At 36.6% G+C, this 21,631-nt stretch overlaps 1 protein-coding gene across 1 annotated transcript; it reads right to left on the bottom strand.

Moving 5' to 3' along the window:
* Positions 1-130: 130 nt before the first annotated feature.
* On the bottom strand, positions 131-21,528 carry LOC132052428 (transportin MOS14). Its single transcript, XM_059443954.1, has 27 exons — positions 21,083-21,528; positions 18,899-18,976; positions 18,665-18,727; positions 17,137-17,184; positions 16,912-17,058; positions 16,569-16,700; positions 14,315-14,355; positions 13,075-13,166; positions 12,365-12,492; positions 10,083-10,158; positions 9,819-9,939; positions 9,652-9,742; positions 9,345-9,426; positions 7,823-7,905; positions 6,431-6,550; positions 6,276-6,327; positions 5,506-5,661; positions 4,564-4,687; positions 4,367-4,448; positions 4,203-4,291; positions 4,044-4,118; positions 3,899-3,953; positions 3,374-3,493; positions 3,197-3,289; positions 2,980-3,125; positions 935-1,112; positions 131-814 (listed from the first exon to the last, which is right to left on the bottom strand). Exons 1-27 carry the CDS (start codon positions 21,203-21,205, stop codon positions 536-538), a joined length of 2,874 nt encoding a protein of 957 aa, XP_059299937.1. The 5' UTR covers positions 21,206-21,528; the 3' UTR covers positions 131-535.
* Positions 21,529-21,631: the final 103 nt, after the last annotated feature.

Genomic DNA, 21,631 nt, shown 5'->3' with positions numbered 1-21,631 from the left:
AAATTTAAAAAGGCTGATGCAATGCAATGCTTACATGTTGTGAAAAAGCAGTGAAACAAAAAAGGTGATCAACCACAAGAGATTGAGGACAACCATCATGCTTGATTTACAGATAGAGAAACCGCATTCCTTTCCCCAACATTGATCTATTGAACTATTTGTAAGCACATTACATTATCTAAACAACTGAACATGGTCTAATGCCTTCTATACACTTTTAAACTGCAAAATCTCATCAAATACAGAAGCTTATACATTGAACTAACAGGATTAAACCTGAAAACTGGAAACTCCTCTCCATCAACCAAAAAAAAAAAAAAAAAAAAAAAAAAAAGAAAAGAACCAAAAGTTCCCCTCTCACTTTCCACAAGAAGAAAAAGTAACAATACAACACCCCCTTTTGCCGCATCAACTCGTACAAATTCGCAAGCCGCAGAAATGGACAAACAATGAAATAAGGCCTCCAAAGAATCATGAAAAACTACCACCTGCAGAGAAGGGAAGAGGTTAAAAAGGCCCTTCTGCACCCTCTCCACTATGATACAGCTACTATGTTCAGATCAAGTGGCCTCAAAGCTCCTTGAACTATCTCCTGCACAGTTCGATTACGCCGGCAAACCTCAGAAAGCTCATCAATTGGAACCACCAGACCGTTCATATTTGCTCCAGAGGCTGCATCTGACAAAGCTTGTAAAAATCTAGTCCTTTCCCACTCTGTAACAGCTGTAGATGGAATTAAGGACACACATTCCTTTGCCCACTCAAGAGCTTTCAACCCATACGCCCGGGTCAATGCCAAAAGAGCATAAGTTACCTACAGAGGAAACAGCTCCAGACTTAACTCTTGAATGACACAAATAAACTATGTCAACTAAAGAATATTACATCCTTTTTACCTATCTGCCTTCTGTAGAAAATAAGGATTTGTACTTACTGTTTCTAGTCGTGAACTAGGAAGGGCTCCAGTTAGACAAGCAACCAAAATTCTGGTGATAGTGGGCCCTCGAGGAATAATTACACTGTCCCTTATGGATAGGCAACTTTCTCCATGTGTAGAGTTTGCAAGATCGAATATGTCAGACAAAAAGTTTAATATTGAATTGGAAGCCTCCCTACAATCCAGTCAACACTTCAATATTTAGATCAATCAAAACTTTATAAAATATCAAATAAAATGGATAATGGAATAACTAGAGAAGGAGAAATCCAAATCTTAAAGGGCCAGCGTTTCCTCGCAGTTCCTGACTGGTTCTCTTGTAATTAGATAGATGAGTGGACAATGATATACTCCCTCCTTTTCAATTTAAGTGTCGTAATTGCCGTTTTAATCTGTTTCAGAAAGAATGCCTCTTCCTCTATTTGGTAACTTCCTAATTCCAACATTTTACATGGCTTGTTTAAGACCACAAGATTCAAAGGAAATCTTGATACACGACCCACATCTTTAGTTTAAGACCACTAGATTCAAAAGTTCCCCTTATTTTCTTAAACTTCGTTTTCTTAAACTTCGTGCCTAATCAAACGAAGACACATAAATTGGAACAGAGGGAGTATAAAGATGCTTCTACGACTAACTGATTAAAATTCAAGTACAAGTAGACGTATAGTCGTTTACTAAAGATGCCGCGTACTTAGCCTCTGGAGTGCATATACTAGGGCATAGGCTTTGGAACCAAATATAGCGGCATACTGATACGGAATGAACTGTTGCTTATATTGCATTGGGAAATGCAATAAATATGACAACCAAGGCAGTGAGTAGACTATGTTTTCTTTAGGTAAGGAAATATACGACGAGTTCCTTCAGCATCAGACGAGTTTATGTCTAATTAAGCAGTTCATGCCAATCAAACCGTTAAATAGTGTCGTGCGACTCTCAGTTCTAGTTCATTCACTCAGGCACTTGATCAAAGTTATCTACATGAATCCTTTTCCTCTGCTCTTCTCTGACGGTTATATTTGCCGATGTCATAATAACCAGACTTTGGTCACGCGAAGCCTCATAGTGATCTACTAGGTCAGAGAAGCCTCCTAGTATTCCAGGAGATATAAAAAGTTGGTAAACTAAACTACCTCACAATGACTGACCAAATATTATCTTTCCAGTTAGGACTTAGGACTACAAAGAAGTTTCATGGATTCTCTGAGTGATATTCATCAGGATGCATGCTTCAGCATATAAAATTAGTTCCAGATGAAGTATTACTCTACGAGAATCAATGACATGACCAGTGCAGATTGGCTGGTGACACATTTTGCTGGACGCTATATTTTTAAGTATTGCGTTCTAGTAGGAGCAACTTCTCCTAGGAGAGCAGGAAAGAAAGTGCGATTGCAAGATCTAGTGTACATCGCACCACAACCACAGCAGCTTCGGAACTCGTGCTGCCAAACTACTCGAAGAATTGAAGTTCGTAGAGCTAAGCCTGATGAAACTTGGGTGAAATAACTAAATTGCACTTTGTATTATACCGCATCCATTACATAATAAGAGGATCAAACAATAGAAACTTACCATTGTTTTGTTAGAGAAAAGATACTCTCATGAGTCATCATGACAAAATTCATAAAAGCGAATGATTGGCTCACACAGATGTCATCAAGTCAGTCACAGTCCCTGAACTAATTATTTATGTAACAGACATGGCATACACGACATGCAGCCACAAGCTTGAGTTCCGTATCATATAGTTAAATATAAATGTTACACGTATAGATGAAATTGAAGTTTTTCCTATGAAGGTATCTCAACGATAGTGCTCTATGCATGAAGAGCTAAGATGATTCAACTGTAAGACATTTGTCCTCGCAAATTCTACCAATTTATTTCACATTTCTCAAAGTTACTTTATGTAACTGTCCAGAATACAAAATCCTCATCACTCTACATGTGTAGAGCCAGAGCTTCTTTTTTACATCAATATAGATGTATTTAGGCAGGAATATTCATGGGGTTAGGGGGGAATATAGAGAATTTACCTGTGCTGCACGGTGACGCCGACCATGGCACAATCCACCAATGATGGAAACACAGTAGAAGGAAAAAAAAGTTGCGGACAGTATCGGATACATCTTGATGCCAGCAAAAAACAATCATCTGCTATATCCGGACGGGCAATGAAATCCTATAACCCATATTTTTGGAGTTAGCTTATATAACTAGCGGTAAAGTGCAAAATCAAGCAACAGACTGCACCTGAATCTTTGTAAGTAGACATGCTGAATGGCTAAAGAGAGACTCAATGAGAACTTTCAAGTAATCTGCACAAGATGGATCTGAACCAAATATCTGCAGCAGAAGTTCCAACTGTTGCTCAAAATGGAAGTCGCAAATATGGTTAAAACTTTGCAATGTAAGAAAGAACTCAAATACCTTAATGACTTCACTAGAGAGATAAAGAAAACACGGCTGGTGGTGCTGTCCATATAGTCCTTGTATTTCCTCCAGCATCGCCCCGACTGTAACTCCCATGAGCCTCTTAGAAGTTCGTACCTAATGGATGAAATCATCAGAGTTAGGGAAGTTGTAATACCATTTGCTCGCTGGCGGACTCGGATTAGGTCACCCTTGTCTTCAGAGTTCGGACCAAGTCATTTTAATTTTTAATTAAGCTGAAGAGGAGATTATCAAACACAATTTAAAAGAGCAACATAAAAGCAGTTTGAGGTCATAACATTAAGCAACACAAGTCAGAAAGAAGAAAGCAATCAGTTATGGATGTAGATGTCGAGGCATAAGAATAAAGAAGAGAAGAACATGAAAATGTCAAAGGACTATAAAAAATGCGGCATATTTACAGGAGATGTTGTGTAACTACAGCATTTTCAGGAATAGGCAGCTTGAAAAAGAATTTCCTTGAATCCCTTGGCAGGAGATGACATAGATAACTGAACTTACAGCATTCTTGCACGCCCGGCAAAGAGACTCCATTGTTCGCATGTCCCACGCACGACTATGTGAATATTATCAAACACAACAATCAGAGAACTTATAACCAAAGAATTATCGCGAAAACAATATTTACAGCAAACAGCTTTCTTACACATCAAAAATGGCTTTGAAAATTGGCCAAAGTCTTTGAATTGCATCTGCAACAGCTTCTGGGTGATTTACATATCTGCAAATGATTTCAGTCCAAAAATTGACAATATGCAAATAGAATCAAACAGATGAACGACAGTACAAGGAAATTGCTTATTACCTAAATATATTTGCAAGTCGATCAAAATGAACTGTTAATTCACGAGCGGTTTTTTGCCCCAAAACCACGGCACCTTGATTGATTATCTCCTGGTAGTTATCTCCAATTATTGGTAAATTGACACTTAAAGAGTCATTTCATAAAATCTTAGAAAGGAAACTAACTTGTAATGGAGCAACAGATGGTAGGCATACTGCCTCAAGGGCCTTCTTAGCATGTTCTGAAGGAAGTTCTGTAATAACCATACTGCAAAAGAAAGGACCAGTGCGTTTATCTTGCAGGGTGGGTTGGGGGTGTAAGGATTTAACAAGATAAGGAACCTAACTAACTTAGGGATCAGCTTCTAAGAAAAAGATAATACCTTAAAGCTTCAACCAGATGCAACGAATCTTCGGCAGAAACTTTGAAGGGACCTTCCCCACTGACCGCCGTTTGGTAAATTTGAAACAGACCATCTAGGTACCCACAAAGCTTCTTCTTGCAATCTACAATGACATAAATTTTTTTGAAACAAGCTCGATCGAAAGAACAATTAACTCTGGCCAGAATGTAAACTCAGAGAAGGAGCAAAATCACCAGGTCATATATCAGAGGCACTGAGTAACCAAGATGCAATTTCACAAAATTAAGAAAAGACTGATCCTAAAATTCTCTTTATGAGAAAGCTCCCACAGATAAACTGGACGCGAATTTGAAACAAGAGGTATATCAATATCTACCAACAAGACTGATCCTAAAATTCTCTTTATGAAAAAGCTCCCACAGATAAACTGGACGCGAATTTGAAACAAGAGGTATATCAATATCTACCAACTAGTCTCATAGATGCTAATTAAATTGTTGACAGAACCCAACCATAAAGTGATAAAATTTGATCAATCGTCACATACTCCCTCCAGATCAAAAAGAGTGTCCACTTAGCCATTTGCACACCCCTTAAGAAAATACTAAGTCCTAGGCAAAAATAGGTAATTTGACTAAAATGCCCCTAATTTGATTTGGTCACTTAACATTTAATAAGGGCAAATCTGGAAAAGTAAGGTTAATTTTTCTTAATTTGGTAAGTGGACACTTTTTGATCAAAAAATTAAAGGCTAAGTGGACACTCTTTTTGAACCGGAGGGAGTATTACACACCAAAAAAAAAAAAAAAAGGTTACCCCTTGATATAAAGGAGAATGATTATAGAAAAATAATTAGTTCTTTAGCAAAAAGTATCACTTTTTTGGATAAAAGGTAAAATTACTAAAAGTAACATTAAAAAGTAGCTAATAAAAACATGAAAAATTGAACGAAGTATTTACCATTGCATATGTGTCTGAAAGCTAAAGCAGCAGCTGCTGCAGAATCTTCACACATGCTCATGCCACTCACAAGAATATCGATGAGTGTGGGCAAGAATGAGAGTCCACTTGATGCAGCATTAAGCCACCTTGAATAAGCTCCGATCGTTAAGCAGACTGGAAATTAGTAAATTAAAAGTACAAATGAGAATAGTCAAATCAGTAGCTCATCAGCAGTTGAAAGATATATCTAGGACGATTTGGCAGAAAATGACAGTATATAACACAGATTGCCAACAACTTAGACACATAAACATGAAAGGAACTCTCAAAGAGGAGAGGGTGGAGAGTGGACACTCTTAGGGCATGTTTGGTTAGCAAATACGGACAGGCGGAGAGGATAAGGATGACGACATTCATATCTGTCTCCAATGTTGTACTTAAGGGACTGTGATATGGTGTCTACATTACTCATTCTTTTATCAATTTACTTATTGTTGATGAGGTCTATCCATCTAATGAAAATTTAACTAGATCCACCACTAGATGGATTTTTAATACCCTCTATATGTTTGTGACTGTTAACTGAAGCCACAAAATGGTTAGGCTAATTAGCCAGGATATAACCCCAATAGGTAAATCTTATCAAAGTAATCTCATAGGTAAAAGAATAAAATGAACCAAACTCCAGATTATTATCTGGCCTAATGCATTCCCCCTACCCTACCAATATCCACGAACAATATCCACGAATCCAAACACCTCTGACTTTGATGGGAACAATTAATTACCTGTCTGAAGTAGTTGGGGCTGATGCGGCAGCTTAGGAAGCAAAGACATAATCTGCAGGTTAAAATAGTAAGGCAACAAAAAAGAAAAACAAATTAACACAATATCCTAATTAAAACAGAATTGAATGGACATAATTTTCAATCATCATTCAAACCTGTGGCATCACTTCGGCTTCAATATCAGAAACATAATCTGATATAGCTCGTATACAATATAAGGCAGCCTCTGCAGGACGCCAATCAGAATTCTGATCTTTCCCACAGTGACTGATGGCCTGTAAAAATCAGCAGAAGTTAATATCTAAAAATAAATGCAACTCTACGGCCAAATAGTGTTTACAAAGACCTTTTTAACTGAAAGTTTTTTCAGTGAAAAATATGAATAGTTGATGTAGTATCTGAGACATAATGCTCTAATGTCTCTCACAATTTTCACAAACAGGAACCAAGTTCAGGAAGCTCTAGTGAGAGGTTATAAAATAAGCAACACCCCAAAATCTCCAAGAACCAAATGTAAACAACAATTTCCAATCTTATGCTGTTTAAATCTGCCTTGTTCTACAACTGCTCTATCCTTACTTAGATTACAACAAGTTGAGATGCCCAGGGCTGAGGGCACAGAACTGACTTAAAATTTGTGAGAAAAATATTAAGAACAAACTTTTGTATCAAAAATTTACACCTAAAATGCATTTACAATGCATCCAAGAGTTTTTTGCTTTGCAGAGATCCAATAGCAATTCCAAATGAGTAGAACGCTATGCCCCAGGACTTCAAAGCTTTCAAGTTTTACTTGCAGTAAGAACGTCTGACATGTTGGTGAACAGAAAAAAACATCTGATATGTTAAGTAATAAACGATCACAACACAATTTTGCTTTGATACTATCACACGACAACTTTAAATGGGTACAATTGATTTCTTAACTGTCCTAGTGTAAATCGGTTGTTATTTATCCAATTCAAATATATTAGCTGTGTAGAAATTTTAAACTTAGAGACGAAGAGAAGGGCAAGGGCAGCCCGGTGCACTAAGCTCCCGCGATGCGCGGGGTCTGGGGAAGGGCCGGAACACAAGGGTCAGAGAGGAAGAGAGTCAAAATAAATTCTCTTTAAACACAAACTTTGTTTAAAAATGAGTTGAGCTGAGAGACAACACAAGGAAACAGGATGACCACCACCTCTAAGACAGGTCAAACCACAAGCTTTCAGACAGCAGCTTTACAGTTACCACTATACTGACTCGATCCTTTGGCAGGCATCAATTTGAAGGACTCTCTCAGCAACCAGACACCACCCCTTAGTAAATTTCTTTTTGTACAAATTCCAGAATAATTCAAAAAAGTCAATTTCACAGACGTACAACACGTCCACAACTTCAAGGGAAGATTTCAAGGTTAAGTGCATTAAAATAGTTGACTCTCTCAGAAGTGGTGGTTAAATATTTTTGGTCCCTATAATTTTGGAAGCTTACATTAACCAAAAGAATTTGGTACAGTAATTTGAGAAAGTCAACCATTTCTCCAGGATTACAGTAGTAGTATGCACCTCAACTAGCTTCATATAGAGAATTTTCAACGTAGGTTCACCTCCTAAAACCAATGCTGCATCAATCAAGACATCTGCAACAGCTGGCAAATGGCAATGTTACAGAGTAAGTTAGCATGGTGGAAAGCAGAATCTTTTACATTTCTTCTCAAAACAATAGTTGATACACATTCATGATTGGTTTTCCAAATTTTCAAGACAACATGGTAATAGAGAGAGTGCCATCAAGGAAATAACTGATATGTTGCATAGATGGTACAAATTTAGCTAGACACTTGAACAAGGTGATAAGGCCATTGAGCATTATTTCCTACTTTGGCCTCAACCCTTCAACATTGTCTTTTGTATTGTCATCATGAAGAATTAGTTTATAAACTTAACGTTTAGTGCAAGACTTCCTTAGAACAAAAGGTCATCTTTGTCAATCCTAAAACTAAGGTTAAAACACAAAGAAAAAAGCACCTAAAATCATGTTTGCAAACCATAATACAATAGGGCAACAGGTAATATATAATCTTTCCATTTGAGGCCGAAGGGTCCTCTAATACATAACTTCAAGGTCATGAAGCAAGGGAAAACCAAGCCCTTTCTATAGACATTTCATCTTTTATGTTTTTTTTCCTTTTGAGTTGGGGGGGGGGGGGGGTATGGGGCAGAGTGTTGGCCAGTTAAGCTATCCCACGTTCAAAAGATGAAAGTTGCCGAGATGAGAATGTTGAGATGGATGTGTGGGCACACCAGGAGTGACAGGATTAGGAATGAGGCTATCCGGGACAAGGAGGGAGTGGCATCGGTGGAAGACAAGATGCGGGAAGCGAGACTGAGATGGTTTGGGCATGTGAAGAGGAGAGACACAGATGCCCAAAGGCGGAGGCGTGGAGAGGTTGGCCGTGGATGGTTTCAAAAGAGGTAGGGGTAAGCCGAAGAAGTATTGGGGAGAGGTGATTAGACATGATATGGCGCATTTACAGCTTATCAAGGACATGACCTTAGATAGGAGGGTTTGGAGGACCCAGATTAGGGTAGAAGGCTAGTAGATAGTCTCGTTTATCCTTTCATAGTAGTAGTCGCATTATCGCGCTATAATTTTTTGTGCTTTGATTTCTGCTACTATCTGTTATTTTCTGTACTTTGATTATCTTATTTTATCTCGCGTGATAGCACCGTCCTTTGCAAACCGTTTCATCATGGCTTAATCGCTTTCGTTATTTTCATTTTCATAACGCTTTGAACTTCTTGGCCTTATCCGACCTCTTTATGCTTTCTATCGAGCCGAGGGTCTTTCGTAAACAGCCGTCCTACCTTCGTAGAGTAAGGTGCGTACACTCTACCTCCTCCCTGCATTCACGTCGCGTGGGATTTCAGGGGGGGGGGGGGGGGGGGGGGGGGGGGGGGGGGGGGGGTTGGGGTTTACACATGCATGAACAGTAATGGATATTTAATCATAAAAATGCAACAACATCAGAAAAAACTTTAAGAAACCAGATTAAGTTTAGGGCGCGATCTATAGAATAAATGGTACCATATCTTGTCTGCTTAAAATCTTTCTGGTCCTCCATGGAGAGATCAGAGTAATCCTGAGGATATTGAACTCTGAAAGTAACCTGAAAGTGAATACAATCAAACATAAACTTAAAAGTGGAAGAGGATAGGATGGGCAAACAATGTATGTGATTATAAACTAAGGTTATCATGTCCCGGAAGAAATTAAATTAGTTTTTGTCTCCTGAAATAAAATAGATCGATATAAATCCATGCACGATAAGTTAAGTTCAACAAATCTTATATGTCTAAACCAAACTGCCTGCTCCCAAATCCAGAGGACTCACCAAGGAGACGAGTGATTCATATGATGAACGGAAAATCTGCAACCTCCGAGTTCTCTCTGCCTCAATGGAAGTTTCATTACCATATGACTCCCTGGATTGGTAAAATTTTAGATGCAAAATTTGTTTTGCAGCAAATAGACTGATTTGAAAATTCCAACAGCATTCACCTTTCTGTCAAAATCATCTGAAGATTGTGCCAGAAGTTAAAAGTCATGGAAGCAATATCGAACTCAGGATGTGAAGCAACTTCAAGTAATGCATGTACAATCAGCATTGATTCATCAGAACCTGAATACAGTTGTTATTTTTTGTTATACATAAGTAAGAACAGATATCACATACGTTTTTTAAGCACGCCAACCTTCTTTGGGAAGTCAAAGAAAAAGAAATTACATCTGGAAGGGACTAAGAAAGAGAGGAAGGATAGCTACCAGTGGCAATCAATTCAACATATGCATCGCCCATGTCAGCAAACAAACGAGCAATGGCTTTAATATCCTCCTCATCCTGGAAGTGAAAGGAAGAAACAAACAACAGGATGATCAAATAATTAAAGAACAGCCATTTCTACACTTAAAACAAAAAAACAAAAAAAAAAACAAAAAAACAAAAAAAAAACCTTAAAGCTCCATAACTTATCGTGTCACCACAAAACCCTTCAACCAATAGATCACAACAGAGAAAGGGATAGAAGATCATGAAAATAGAAACAAAGGCATACACCTCCCAAGAACATCATAGATATGGATTGGCAGATAAGTCGGGAAAAGCAATGAATTCTTATGGTGTTAGTTTGTACAGGGGATTATAAATAGAAGAATACTTTCCTAAGAATATATAGAATTCAGAGTTGGTAATAGCTTGAGAATTAAGTTATGGAAGTGAGATTGTGCGGTGATAGTACTCTGGAGGAAGCATTTCCACCTGCTTATAACGCGTGACCAACAGAGATGCCCAAGTATTTGAATATATGAGGTGGGAAAACCAAGGAATTAAATGGGACGTAACTTTCACATGACTATAAGAGACTTAGAAAGGGGAGAGGGCGAAGAATTTCTACAAGAATACTAGTTGGCCAGTATGAGATGAGAAGATAGGACGCTATGGAAAAGGGGAGAAGTGCAGAGTAGTTTATGCTGAAATTGTCATATAGGAGTTTGCAAATGAGCATTTAGGGGGGAGGTCTGGAGGAACTAGGCAGGTGTTGCTTACCAAGGCACCCCAAGAAGGTACCTTGCTTGACATGTGCTAGCACGAGACGCAACTTTAATGACAGAAACAGGAGTAGGGTGGTGAATGGTGTTCTTGTGTAGAGGAGGGGAAATAATGATCATATCATGCTAAATTGCAGGTTTATAACACATTATGGAACCTGGATATGTCTATGTTCGACGAAACCTGGGTGATGCTGTTTTCGGTGGCAGAGGCAATCACTAGTTGGGAAACGCAAAGATCAGCAACAGAACACGGCAGTATGGAAGACCACTGTGTATTTTTTTGGACTACTCGAAACGAGAAATATAGAAGATGTTCCGTAATAGTACAAAGGATATAAGATGCATTAAGAATTTACCGAGTTATATATATATATTTTGTGGGAAAAAAAAAAAAAAAGAATACCAGATGACTAGAACAACTAAATAGAGAATCACAGTTGAGCCACCCTCCCTGAGCCGGAAACAGCCTCTCTACCTCCCGAGGTAGGGGTTAAGGCTTGCGTACACACTACCCTCCCCAGACCCCACTTGTGGGATTACATTGGGTTGTTGTTGTTGTTGTTGGTTGAGCCACCCGCTCAGTCTGTAAAAAGTTTTTGACACCATCTCGGGGTGAAATCAATGAATGATCTTGACTTGTCAAAACAACAAAGAATTCCCAAGAATATCATTTAAATTTACTTTCAAATAATTGCAACTAGAGCACCCACCAACCAATTCTGCGTAATGGTGAACTGCCCAACAATCAGCAGTAGACCAACGATGTTACCCTCATAACATTCTACAAAATAAAGAAAACAAGTGCATAGGAGGAGCACTATGCCAGACATTAGGAGCATAACAAACTTTTTCAAAGGTTTTCAACCAGTAAAAAGCATTTTAGGGAACTCAATGGCCTAGAATGAGATTTTGGGGAATCCCCCAAATTGGGACCCTGGAAGGAGAGGAAATGGAAAGTGTAAATACCAGCCATAAAATGACCCAATCATTCAAAGTATCTTAAAAGGCAGTGTATTTAAATTTTCTTAGCACCAAAGACAAAGATGACCAAAAATACACATTGGCTTTCAATCTGATCACCATATAATTTTTTTTTTAATAAGGTCAAGTTTTATTATTAACAATTCAAAGAAAGCTCCCGTATACAAGAGATATACCAAAAAGTAGAGAATCTACATCAAAACATGATTCACTACAAAAGACACCCAATCATCTATATAAGAAGGAACTATGAGGGTGCACCAAAAAGCAATCAAAGAAAAAAGCTATTCCTTGAGTGTGCAAACTCATTTTCGATCCCCTGAAAAGCTCTCACATTTCTCTCTTACCCTATGATCACCATATAATTTCTGCACTCAACATCTTTTCATCAAGAATGCCTCCCAAAAAAGAACACCAACAAATTTCTAAATGTCTAAACTTCATGTAAGTATAGGAAAAAAAAAAAAAAAAGAACCAATCAGAACTTCCCTGTTCAATGCACAAGGTATATATACCTTTGAAGGATCTCTGAGCTGAGGTTTCAGACTCATAACTTGAGGAACAATTACTTGAATCAAGGGCAATTGTGACGAAACTCCACCAGAGTTTCTTGCTGCTGTGTAGTGTATCAATTCAGAAATGACTGCAAAAAGTGGAATATAAGGAAAACATAGTGAATTTTCCATCAAACATGTTGTAGCAAGCACATAATCATAACAAAATGTAGGAGAATTGAAAGACGATTATAAGTAGAAAAGAACGAGGGAGAAGGCCATGAAACCACAGTAATTTTCCAACTTTATCAATCTACTGCATAACAATAAGACTTTTTTTTTTTTAGACTGGTAACATAAGACTTGTAAAGTGAAACAGACTATTAATCAGTAAGATATGGATTCACTAATAATGGACCTCGGTTAAACTTTATCCAACAAACCAGTGATTACCTCTGAACTTAAGTTGCATTCTCTTTCAACAGTATGAGATTTTCTATAACCTAAGCCTCATTTGAAAAGGTTTAGGATAGATTTATTTCCAATGTAGCTACAACTCATTTAACAAAGAGACTATAGGGAATTGAAACTACAGTTAAAATCCCCAATAGATTACCTTAAACAGCTTAAGATGAAGTGTATATAATAATAGTTTGTCGCACTAATAACACAAGATCATAGTAATGAATTTATAAGAAGAAAAGAACATGAACTCAAAACATTCACAGTACCATTAACGGAGGCCTCAGACAATACTTCAGAATTCAAGCTTGAGAGAGCTGCAAGCACTAAAGGGTGTGAAGAAAGGGTAGATGCAGGTATCCTGAAATAGAAATAGTGCTGTATTAAGCAACAATATTCTGTTATGTTCACAGGAAATAGAAAACTGATGCACACTAGATTTACAGAATGAGGAAAAATAAATGTCCAGTTCTAAACGAGTATGCAATTGATTTCTATGATCACGAAAACTGAGATCCAACGCATGCAGAAGTAGAAAAAAGAGGACAGAAGAGAGACTTAGTCCAAGCAAATCCTTTATATCTAAAAGTCGCACTTTATTACATAAAAAGTAGAGTAAGATCAGAAGACTTCCTTTTCATAGGACAGAAGTATACCACCTAAAGAATTTATCTAGACAGAAAAACTTGTCTTGTGATTTGTTTGCACAAACTGCATGACATATATAAGTCCATAAAATGGTTCTACTAATCAGTTACCTAATCAAGAAAGATTGTATGTTACAATAAGGAGTTTTCCCGTCATTAAAAAAATTATTTACCTTATCAAGAAAAAATTACTTAGGTATGCAAAACACCCGTTTGTATTTATATTTAGGTCTGAAACAGGCCACCTCGTGTGCAAACAAATTCTTTTTCATAGACCAAACATGTGAAAATATTTTTGTAGACCAGTAGCATAGAAACTCACCTCCAACCCAAAACCTTAGGACAATATGTGGAACCTCAATAACCCCCCTTTGGATGCCTTGTCTATCCGATGTGGGATTTTATATAATTCGGCAATTAACTGGTTCAAATACAGTATACTTTTCTTGTCTCTCCCACTAATATTTATGCCTAACTTGCACTCACTCTCCACACCAACTCTGTTATTTTTTTATTTTTTTGATAAGGTAAAAGTATTCCACACCGACTCTTAAAGATGTTTCAATCATAAAGACGACAGGCAATGTTAAACACCTATAAATTACAGCACAAGAATCTCCAATGAAGATGGAAAATGTTCTGCATTCAAGAAGACACGTCATAGAGTTAAGAAACAAATTTTTAAGAAACATCATGTACTAGCTTTTCCATGAAATCGGGGACCAGCTTCCCCAAACTTGCAACTTTAGTTTGGGAACAAAACAAAATCACAGGAACCATCAAACAAGGATTACAATCTGTGCCAAAGCAAATCAATGTTCAGCATGTGAATACCAAGGGACTCAGAGAAGCCAAATAATACCTATGCCTGAGCCGTAGCCAAGAAGCGAAAGCCTCAAGGACCTGTCAAGTAATTGGAAAACCGATTAGTAATAGAAGGAAAAATACTGAAGCAATCACAAATCATCAAGTCAATTTTTCACCTTTAAGAACTATGAATAAAAACGAAAAATAAACAGTAGGCACATGCAACTTCCCTTTATAATATCTTTCATTTCCTAGAGCATTCACCCACTAATTAGCGGATCAGAGTGCGTACAGAAAGAGCTAAGAGAATCTGGATTTTGATTAGACATGTATCAGTTGACCCCATATCTTGTGTAGAGAACCTATATTATATGGACTCTTTCTCAGGTGCGTATCCAAAATGGGGATGCTCTGTATACAGAAAGATCTAATTGTTTTGGTTAATTCTTAGTGTATTTTGAAGAATCTGCACTATGTATTCACACTCATAAATCATAATACACATATACACGTGTACAATCAAACAACGAGGGGTATCTCTGTTTTTGTTAAATAATGGTTCACAATATTACTAAACATGTAGATCAACAAGAGAATGCTAGAAGTGGAGTCACAATTGGACTATTTACGTTACAAATTTGTATTAACGAGCTACATCATTTACATCCCATTGTTGCACTAGAAAGTGAGCGAAGCAATACATCCATATTTGAGACTAATTAAATTTCCCATTTCACTCTCAAAATTCTAATATTCCTCAAGCAGAGATTTTACACCCAGCCACTTATCCTACATAACTCCGAAAGGCATAATTGATGTAAAACATAATAATCAAGACAGTTACAGGACAAATATAAATATCCCAGTTTATAAATTCCCTTATACTCTCAATTTTGAGGATAGTTATTATAAACTAAGAAGTAGTATGTTTCAACCCTGTCCTCGTTACCTTTTTCTTTTCATCTAACCAATTGCAACTCAAATTAGAGCATTCTTTTAACGATCATCAGCTCCATTATGATGTGGAAAATATGCATCCCAGTAGACAAGCAGAGCTCAAGGAAAAAATGAAGTGCAACACACTGATTATGAAAATTCTCAATTTTATATAATTTGGATAACAAAAGAAAGTGATACAAGTTAGGGAAAGAACAGAAAGAAAATTACGAGAATCGGCCACAAATGGTCCCATAATTATGAGAGTAGGTTCAAATAGTCCCTTAACTATGCACTTAACGGTTTTGGTCTTTTAAGTTTATCAAAAGTTAACAAAAATGGCCCCTTAACTATGAGGGTTGGTTAAAAATAGTCCCTTAAGTATGCATTTAACAATTTTGGTCCTTTAAGTTCGCCAAAAGTTAACACTTTTAGTCTCCGACAAAATATTCATTGAACTCTGTTTGTTAGACTTGACGAGAACTATGAAAAGAAAGGTTAGCCAGAACTCACATTTAGAGGTAAACATTTTTAAAGGAAATGCCAAATACCTCGGTACAAAACCGACGGACGTCAGTCGGTTAATAGTGAGGAATATTTTGTCGGAGACTAAAAGTGTTAACTTTTGACGAACTTAACGGACCAACACTATTAAGTGCATACTTAAGGGACTATTTTTAACCAACCCTCATAGTTAAGGGAAATTTTTTATTAACTTGTGGCTAACTTAAAGGACCAAAACCGTTAAGTGCATAGTTAAGGGACTATTTTGAACCTACTCTCATAGTAAGGGACCATTTATGTCCTTTTCTCAGAAAATTACACAGAAAGCAACAGAAACTATTTTTTTTAACCTATTATCAGAACAGACCAAAATCAAAGGTCCCTTAAAATCAAAGCATAAGTTATAACAATTTTTGGTTGCTAATTCCTTTTCTCATAAATAATACCCGCATAAGTTAAGAGGGGATGTATGTGGGATATAATGTTGAATAAGAACACAGCTATTGGTAATACATGGATGAAAACAATTAAACTGACAGAACTGCCACTCCTCTAAGCATACACACTTTTATTTTTTTTTAAAAGTAAACATATATTTTAAATTTTACACTATATACTAATTTTAATTACATCAAACCAAACATCCAACAAGAAATGATTTCCTAATCGCTGCATAACTTCTCTCTCTCTCTCTCTCTCTCTCTCTCTTTTATTTGGATAAGGAACTTGGCTCTAAACCAAACAACCTCTTGACTATTCGTATATTCATCAAATTGGAAATCTCTATCAGGAGATATTACCAATCAGCAACTTGAATTAGTCAAAATATCAGATGATTAAGAGGCACAAAAGGAAAAAGTAAAGCTCACCTGCTCCTTAAGTTCATTGATATTCAAACAGGCAGTCAAGATATTAAGTGCAGTCTCGATAGCAGAAGCAAGTTCTTTTACAAACTGGCGTCGCCTATCAGGACGAGCAGCTATCTTGTAGTTAAATTCCTCCTGTGTGAAGACACGTCCATTACCAATATTGTTCAAGATTTTAAAAGAGGCAATATTTCCTCACAAAATGCAACAAGGACATAACTTTGAAACCTCTAATGTTTTGTATCTTAAATTCAAATAAATTGAACTAGTCCTTTTCAATAATTAAAAAGCATAGTAAGAACCAAATATTTACCGTATGCTTTAATAAAAACAGTGAGACTTATACCTCAGGCAAAACTCTAAGAAGCTCCAGAAAACTCGGAATAAACTCGGGATGAGAATTCATTTCATCCCTCAGCCAATTTATAATACCACCATCTCCCCAATCATCTGCAGGCACATGAACAGCCAAAGCAGCCACTGCAAGACTAATCTATAATAAAGCATTTAGTACAGAATCTTTTAATTAAATGTCGCATATTGTTTATTTGACAAGAATATCTAAAGTTACCTGTGTTCTAACTTTTGGGGGACCCTTATGAAATGTTTTCAACAAGGTCTGCATTTTGAAATCACCAAACTCATAGTCAGGGGGAAAATATAGCATTTGATAAATCTACATACTTATTTCTACCCCTTTTTTTGATAAATTAATAAAATATTATTAATAAATGGCATAAATACCCGTACACAAGAAGTATACCAAAAAGTTGAGGAACCTCACAAAATATGGTTAGACACACAATCCTCTATATATAACAGGATCCCATGGGTGCACCAACACATAATAAAGGAAAAGAGGAGGCGTAAAAGGATATGTATGTTTATGCACATATAGAGCAAAACCTGACGGCAGCTTATGCAACTCATCAAACAAGTTAAAACAGTTTGATCAATAAAATTATTTATCTTACCAAAAAGAACAAGTTACAACAGTTTGCTTTTACGGTTTTAGCAAGCTGGACAACTAAACCACCACAGTATTGGAGCAAATTTTCCACTAAACCTTGGACTCAGCCATAGCTACACATAAAGAATTCATAGTTGAGTTGTTAACAAGCACAGCACACAATAATTTGGAATGTTATAGTTTAGGATCCAAAACAATTTCCTTTTTAATATATATTTTATAATCATATTCCTCTTCTTGAATGTAACTCAACCCAATTTGGTATATCAATAATGTTTATAATTATTCCTTATATTGAGCATTCAATGTATTTCTGGAGTACATTTAGATGAAAGCTCTCCTGATTCTTGATTCCTTAAAGATTGGAGCTTTAGACAGCAGGTCGTTAGGAGGAAACCCTGGGTACCCAGAATTTATTTTGTTTTTAATAACCGTGGGTCCGTGCAGAAATTTATCATACGTCCAGATGACTTCTCCAGCTTTGTCTATTAAAGGAGTATACATGACATCTTCAGTTGTCTAGACGATTGGCTAGACAGTTTAGAAGGAAAAAGAGAGCATCTTTTTGTTAACCCTCTTCTGTAAAGGGAATCCCAAATAAAATATAGTTTACTTATTAGTTATCAAAGAAAATTATAAGAATCATATAATCTTACAATACTACACCTAAAAAACTACATTATTTGATGGAAGGCAACCCATCAAATAAGTTTTTATAATAATGGAGCAAATCTAATATTTTTTCCCAATCACTTTCTTTCCTGTGGAGGAATAACTCTACCACTATCCCAGAACATGAAAGCGGTGTGATGATACCTGAATTGAGAGACGACTGCCTAGGAATAGAACTTATGATCAGGCAAATAACGAGCATTCATCCCTAGTACCTATTTCCTTATATTGCTAGTAATTAAGATGTGCCTTATATATCACAAAAGAAACCATAACAGTTTCATACACCACGAAGGCCGAAGAGGAATCAATTTAATTCCCCCTATGATTCACAATTTTTTGGTTGTTGATCAAAGTAAGCAATCTGCTGGCAATATGAATGAATCTGATAAATTCTAATGATAATAAATATCCAAGTTGTAAATAATAATTATGTAGAGATTAAAAACTCTCTCACGTTCAGAGAATCCCGCAATGGACGAAAAGCTTCAGAAGGTAGTTCTTCAAAATCCCGTTGAACCTATCAATCAGATAAAAAATGCCCCTATGAAATTGCTGATAGAAAATACTGACATAGATGGATACTGATATCATTTATTCGAACAATTCAGTAGCTTTTATTTGTAAATACTTCATTGAGAAACTGAAAATAAATGAATAGACCTCCGTAGACACTCAATATGAAGATTACCTTGCTTCTGAGGGTTTGAGAACAGAATATTAATGTTTCTTGATTGCTAGATGCATCATGAAGCAGATTATCAGCCACCTAATCAAATACAAGAAACTTAGTAAATTGCCAAGCACCATTGTGTGAAGTCAAGTTACAGAAAAGAGAGTGCAAATGCAATGACATATTTAGTTGAATAATTAAAAGTGTTACAAGAACTAGGTTGAGGGAGAGAGCTAAAATTAACATATGCTAACAAACCATGTACACCACAATCTCATGAACATTAAACCAATCAATCAACTACATCAAATCCCAAAAACTAGTTGGGTAGACTGTATGACTCATCTATATCCTTTCCGTTCTATGCGAGGCAGCCTAATAGAAACATCGATCATCAGGCACGGGCACATAAATCTTAGGAAACTAAAGCAAAGCAGCTGAAGAGGGAGACTGTATTGCATATAATTAAACAACAATATCCCCCTTGTCACTTAATGTGCTCGGCGTACCTTTTCTCCTAGCATGCAGACTAATCGCAACAACCGGCTAGTTATTTGCTTCTTCTACATGGTAAAAGCAATCAGTCACATTTAACTCAGCAGTCAGATATAGAACAATGTTGTCAAAGGCGCGCTTAATCCTCGAAGCGAGGCGCAAAACATGTTGAGTGCTTTGCCTCTCTTAATGTGCGCTTCAGTGTTGTCATCAAGGCTCTAAGACATACTTTTCCTTACTGATGACTGTCTCTTGAAGAGGCGACACACAACAATTGATATTTCACTTTATCTTATTTTTTTCAATTTCTTTGTCAATACATTTGTTATTCATGCTTATTATTATTAGTTAGGACTAAACATATATATTTGTATTTTTCTCTCTATTTGCGCCTTTTTTCATTAAAGCCCACACTTTACTTGCACTTTGCGCTTAAAGCCCCAATGGACCTTAGAGCTCTTTTGTGCTTTTCGTTTTTGATAACACTGATATAGAATAGTAAATACTGTCGCATTTATGCTCCTCAAATCGGGCTGGACTCAAATGGTCTCCATTTGTCACCAAGGGAGTTGCAGTAGTCAGATGTAATTGGCTAACGACGTTTTATCATCCTGTGATACGCCATCACGTGTAAAACAGATATATTGATTATGATTGAATCCATGTTATGGGCATCACATACATATTAATGATGCACCTTGCACTTACTTTTTTATCCATTAACTTTGTAACCATTATGACGGCAAAATTCAGATACCATCACAATACTCTTGATACACTCTTAATTACTCTGTTTAAGATAGATATGAATTCCCCGAATTAAATCATTACTTATGTTCTCTTTCTATTGGACATTCAAGTCCTTCCAAATGCCCAAAAACTGCTATTCGAATACGATAATAAGATAGAAAGTATTGCCATACTGAACTTGATTGGCGTACAAGAATAAGTGCTTGCTTCCATACCGTTAAACTCAAACGACTACTTATTGACCAATGACCCCTCCTCAAACCCAACCATCAATCACCACCTCAAAGCACCTCCCATTTCCTTTTTTCTATGATGTAAAAATATTACTAACAAAGGTACCAAGAAGGTACATAAACATACGACAAAATCCGACAACTCCCTACAATAGACTCCACGTGTAACCGTGTAAGCACCTCCCATTTCCCGCGCCAATCAAAGTTAATCGCAATCCAGTATTTTGTCGTCTATACTGCATTCACAGCAACCTAAAAAAACACCACTATTGATTTAACAGACACAAACTGAAAACCGTACAAACAGAACTCAAATCAAATAAAAATCAATCAATCAACTATGTCTCAATCCCAAATTAGTCGGGTTCTCTAAAAAAATCCCCTTTATCCCATTCCACTATTAGGGTCAATCTGAAATGATTTTTTTTTTTCTTGTCCCCTCCATAAAAATCGAAATTCTTGATCAGCTCGGTAATGGCATACTCAAAATCAAAAACCCGAATCCCATTTTTCTTTATCCATTTCACTATTCGGGTCAATCTAAAATAAAAAATCTTTTTTTTTTCTTGTCCCCTCCATAAAAATCAAAATTCTTGATCAGCTAAATAATGGCATACACAAAATCAAGAACCCAAATCACATTTCTCTTAATAAATGTATCCATTTGATTGAACTTAGAAAGATCGAAGAATAGTCAAAAGTAATTAGAGAAAATTATTCAAACCTGCCAAGCATCAATTGTACGTTGAAAATCCTGTAACCATCGATCTGCTTGCATACGAACGGCGTCGTCTGGATGATGATAAAGTGCATTTAGGGCTTCTTTAACTGTGTTCTGTAACTCCATAAATCTTCTCCTTCAACCCCAAAATCAACACAAACAGCTATATATGAATATATAAAAGGTACTTATTAATCGCAGTTTTTGTATAAATTGAGTGTGGATTTCTTTGGTTTATAAAGTGAGAGTTTTGAAGGGTTTTTTGGCGTTTTGCTTTAAGCGGTTGCGAGTAAGTGTCAGTGATTGAGGTAGTTTGGAATATGTGTAGGCAAGGTGTTCGATGAATTGTCACGGTGAATACACGATTGGTCGAAGGGGGAAGAACTTTTGAATAAGAGAGTAATCCTCTTCTTTAGTTTTGTACCGGTCCTAACATGGACTTTGGAATTTGAATATTCAAGGGAAAAGACTATAAATAAATAAATAAATAAAATGAAAAAGACTTAAATATGTCATCCAACTATCGAAAATGGCTCATTTATGTCACTCGTC

Source organism: Lycium ferocissimum, chromosome 4 (genome assembly GCF_029784015.1).
Source record: "Lycium ferocissimum isolate CSIRO_LF1 chromosome 4, AGI_CSIRO_Lferr_CH_V1, whole genome shotgun sequence".
NCBI lineage: Eukaryota > Viridiplantae > Streptophyta > Magnoliopsida > Solanales > Solanaceae > Lycium > Lycium ferocissimum.
The sequence above is the reverse complement of the archived record's forward strand: the minus strand, read 5'-3'. Positions and strand labels throughout refer to the sequence as shown.

What these genes read in the sequence shown, in the direction of transcription:
- LOC132052428 (XM_059443954.1), bottom strand. Translation starts at nt 21,205, where the DNA reads ATGGAGTTACAGAACACAGTTAAAGAAGCCCTAAATGCACTTTATCAT. An exon ending in TCAATGAACTTAAGGAGCAG is followed by an intron (nt 14,356 to 16,568) that starts GTGAGCTTTACT and finishes ATTACTTGACAG; the next exon opens with GTCCTTGAGGCTTTCGCTTC. An exon ending in GCCGGGCGTGCAAGAATGCT is followed by an intron (nt 3,494 to 3,898) that starts GTAAGTTCAGTT and finishes TTCATCCATTAG; the next exon opens with GTACGAACTTCTAAGAGGCT.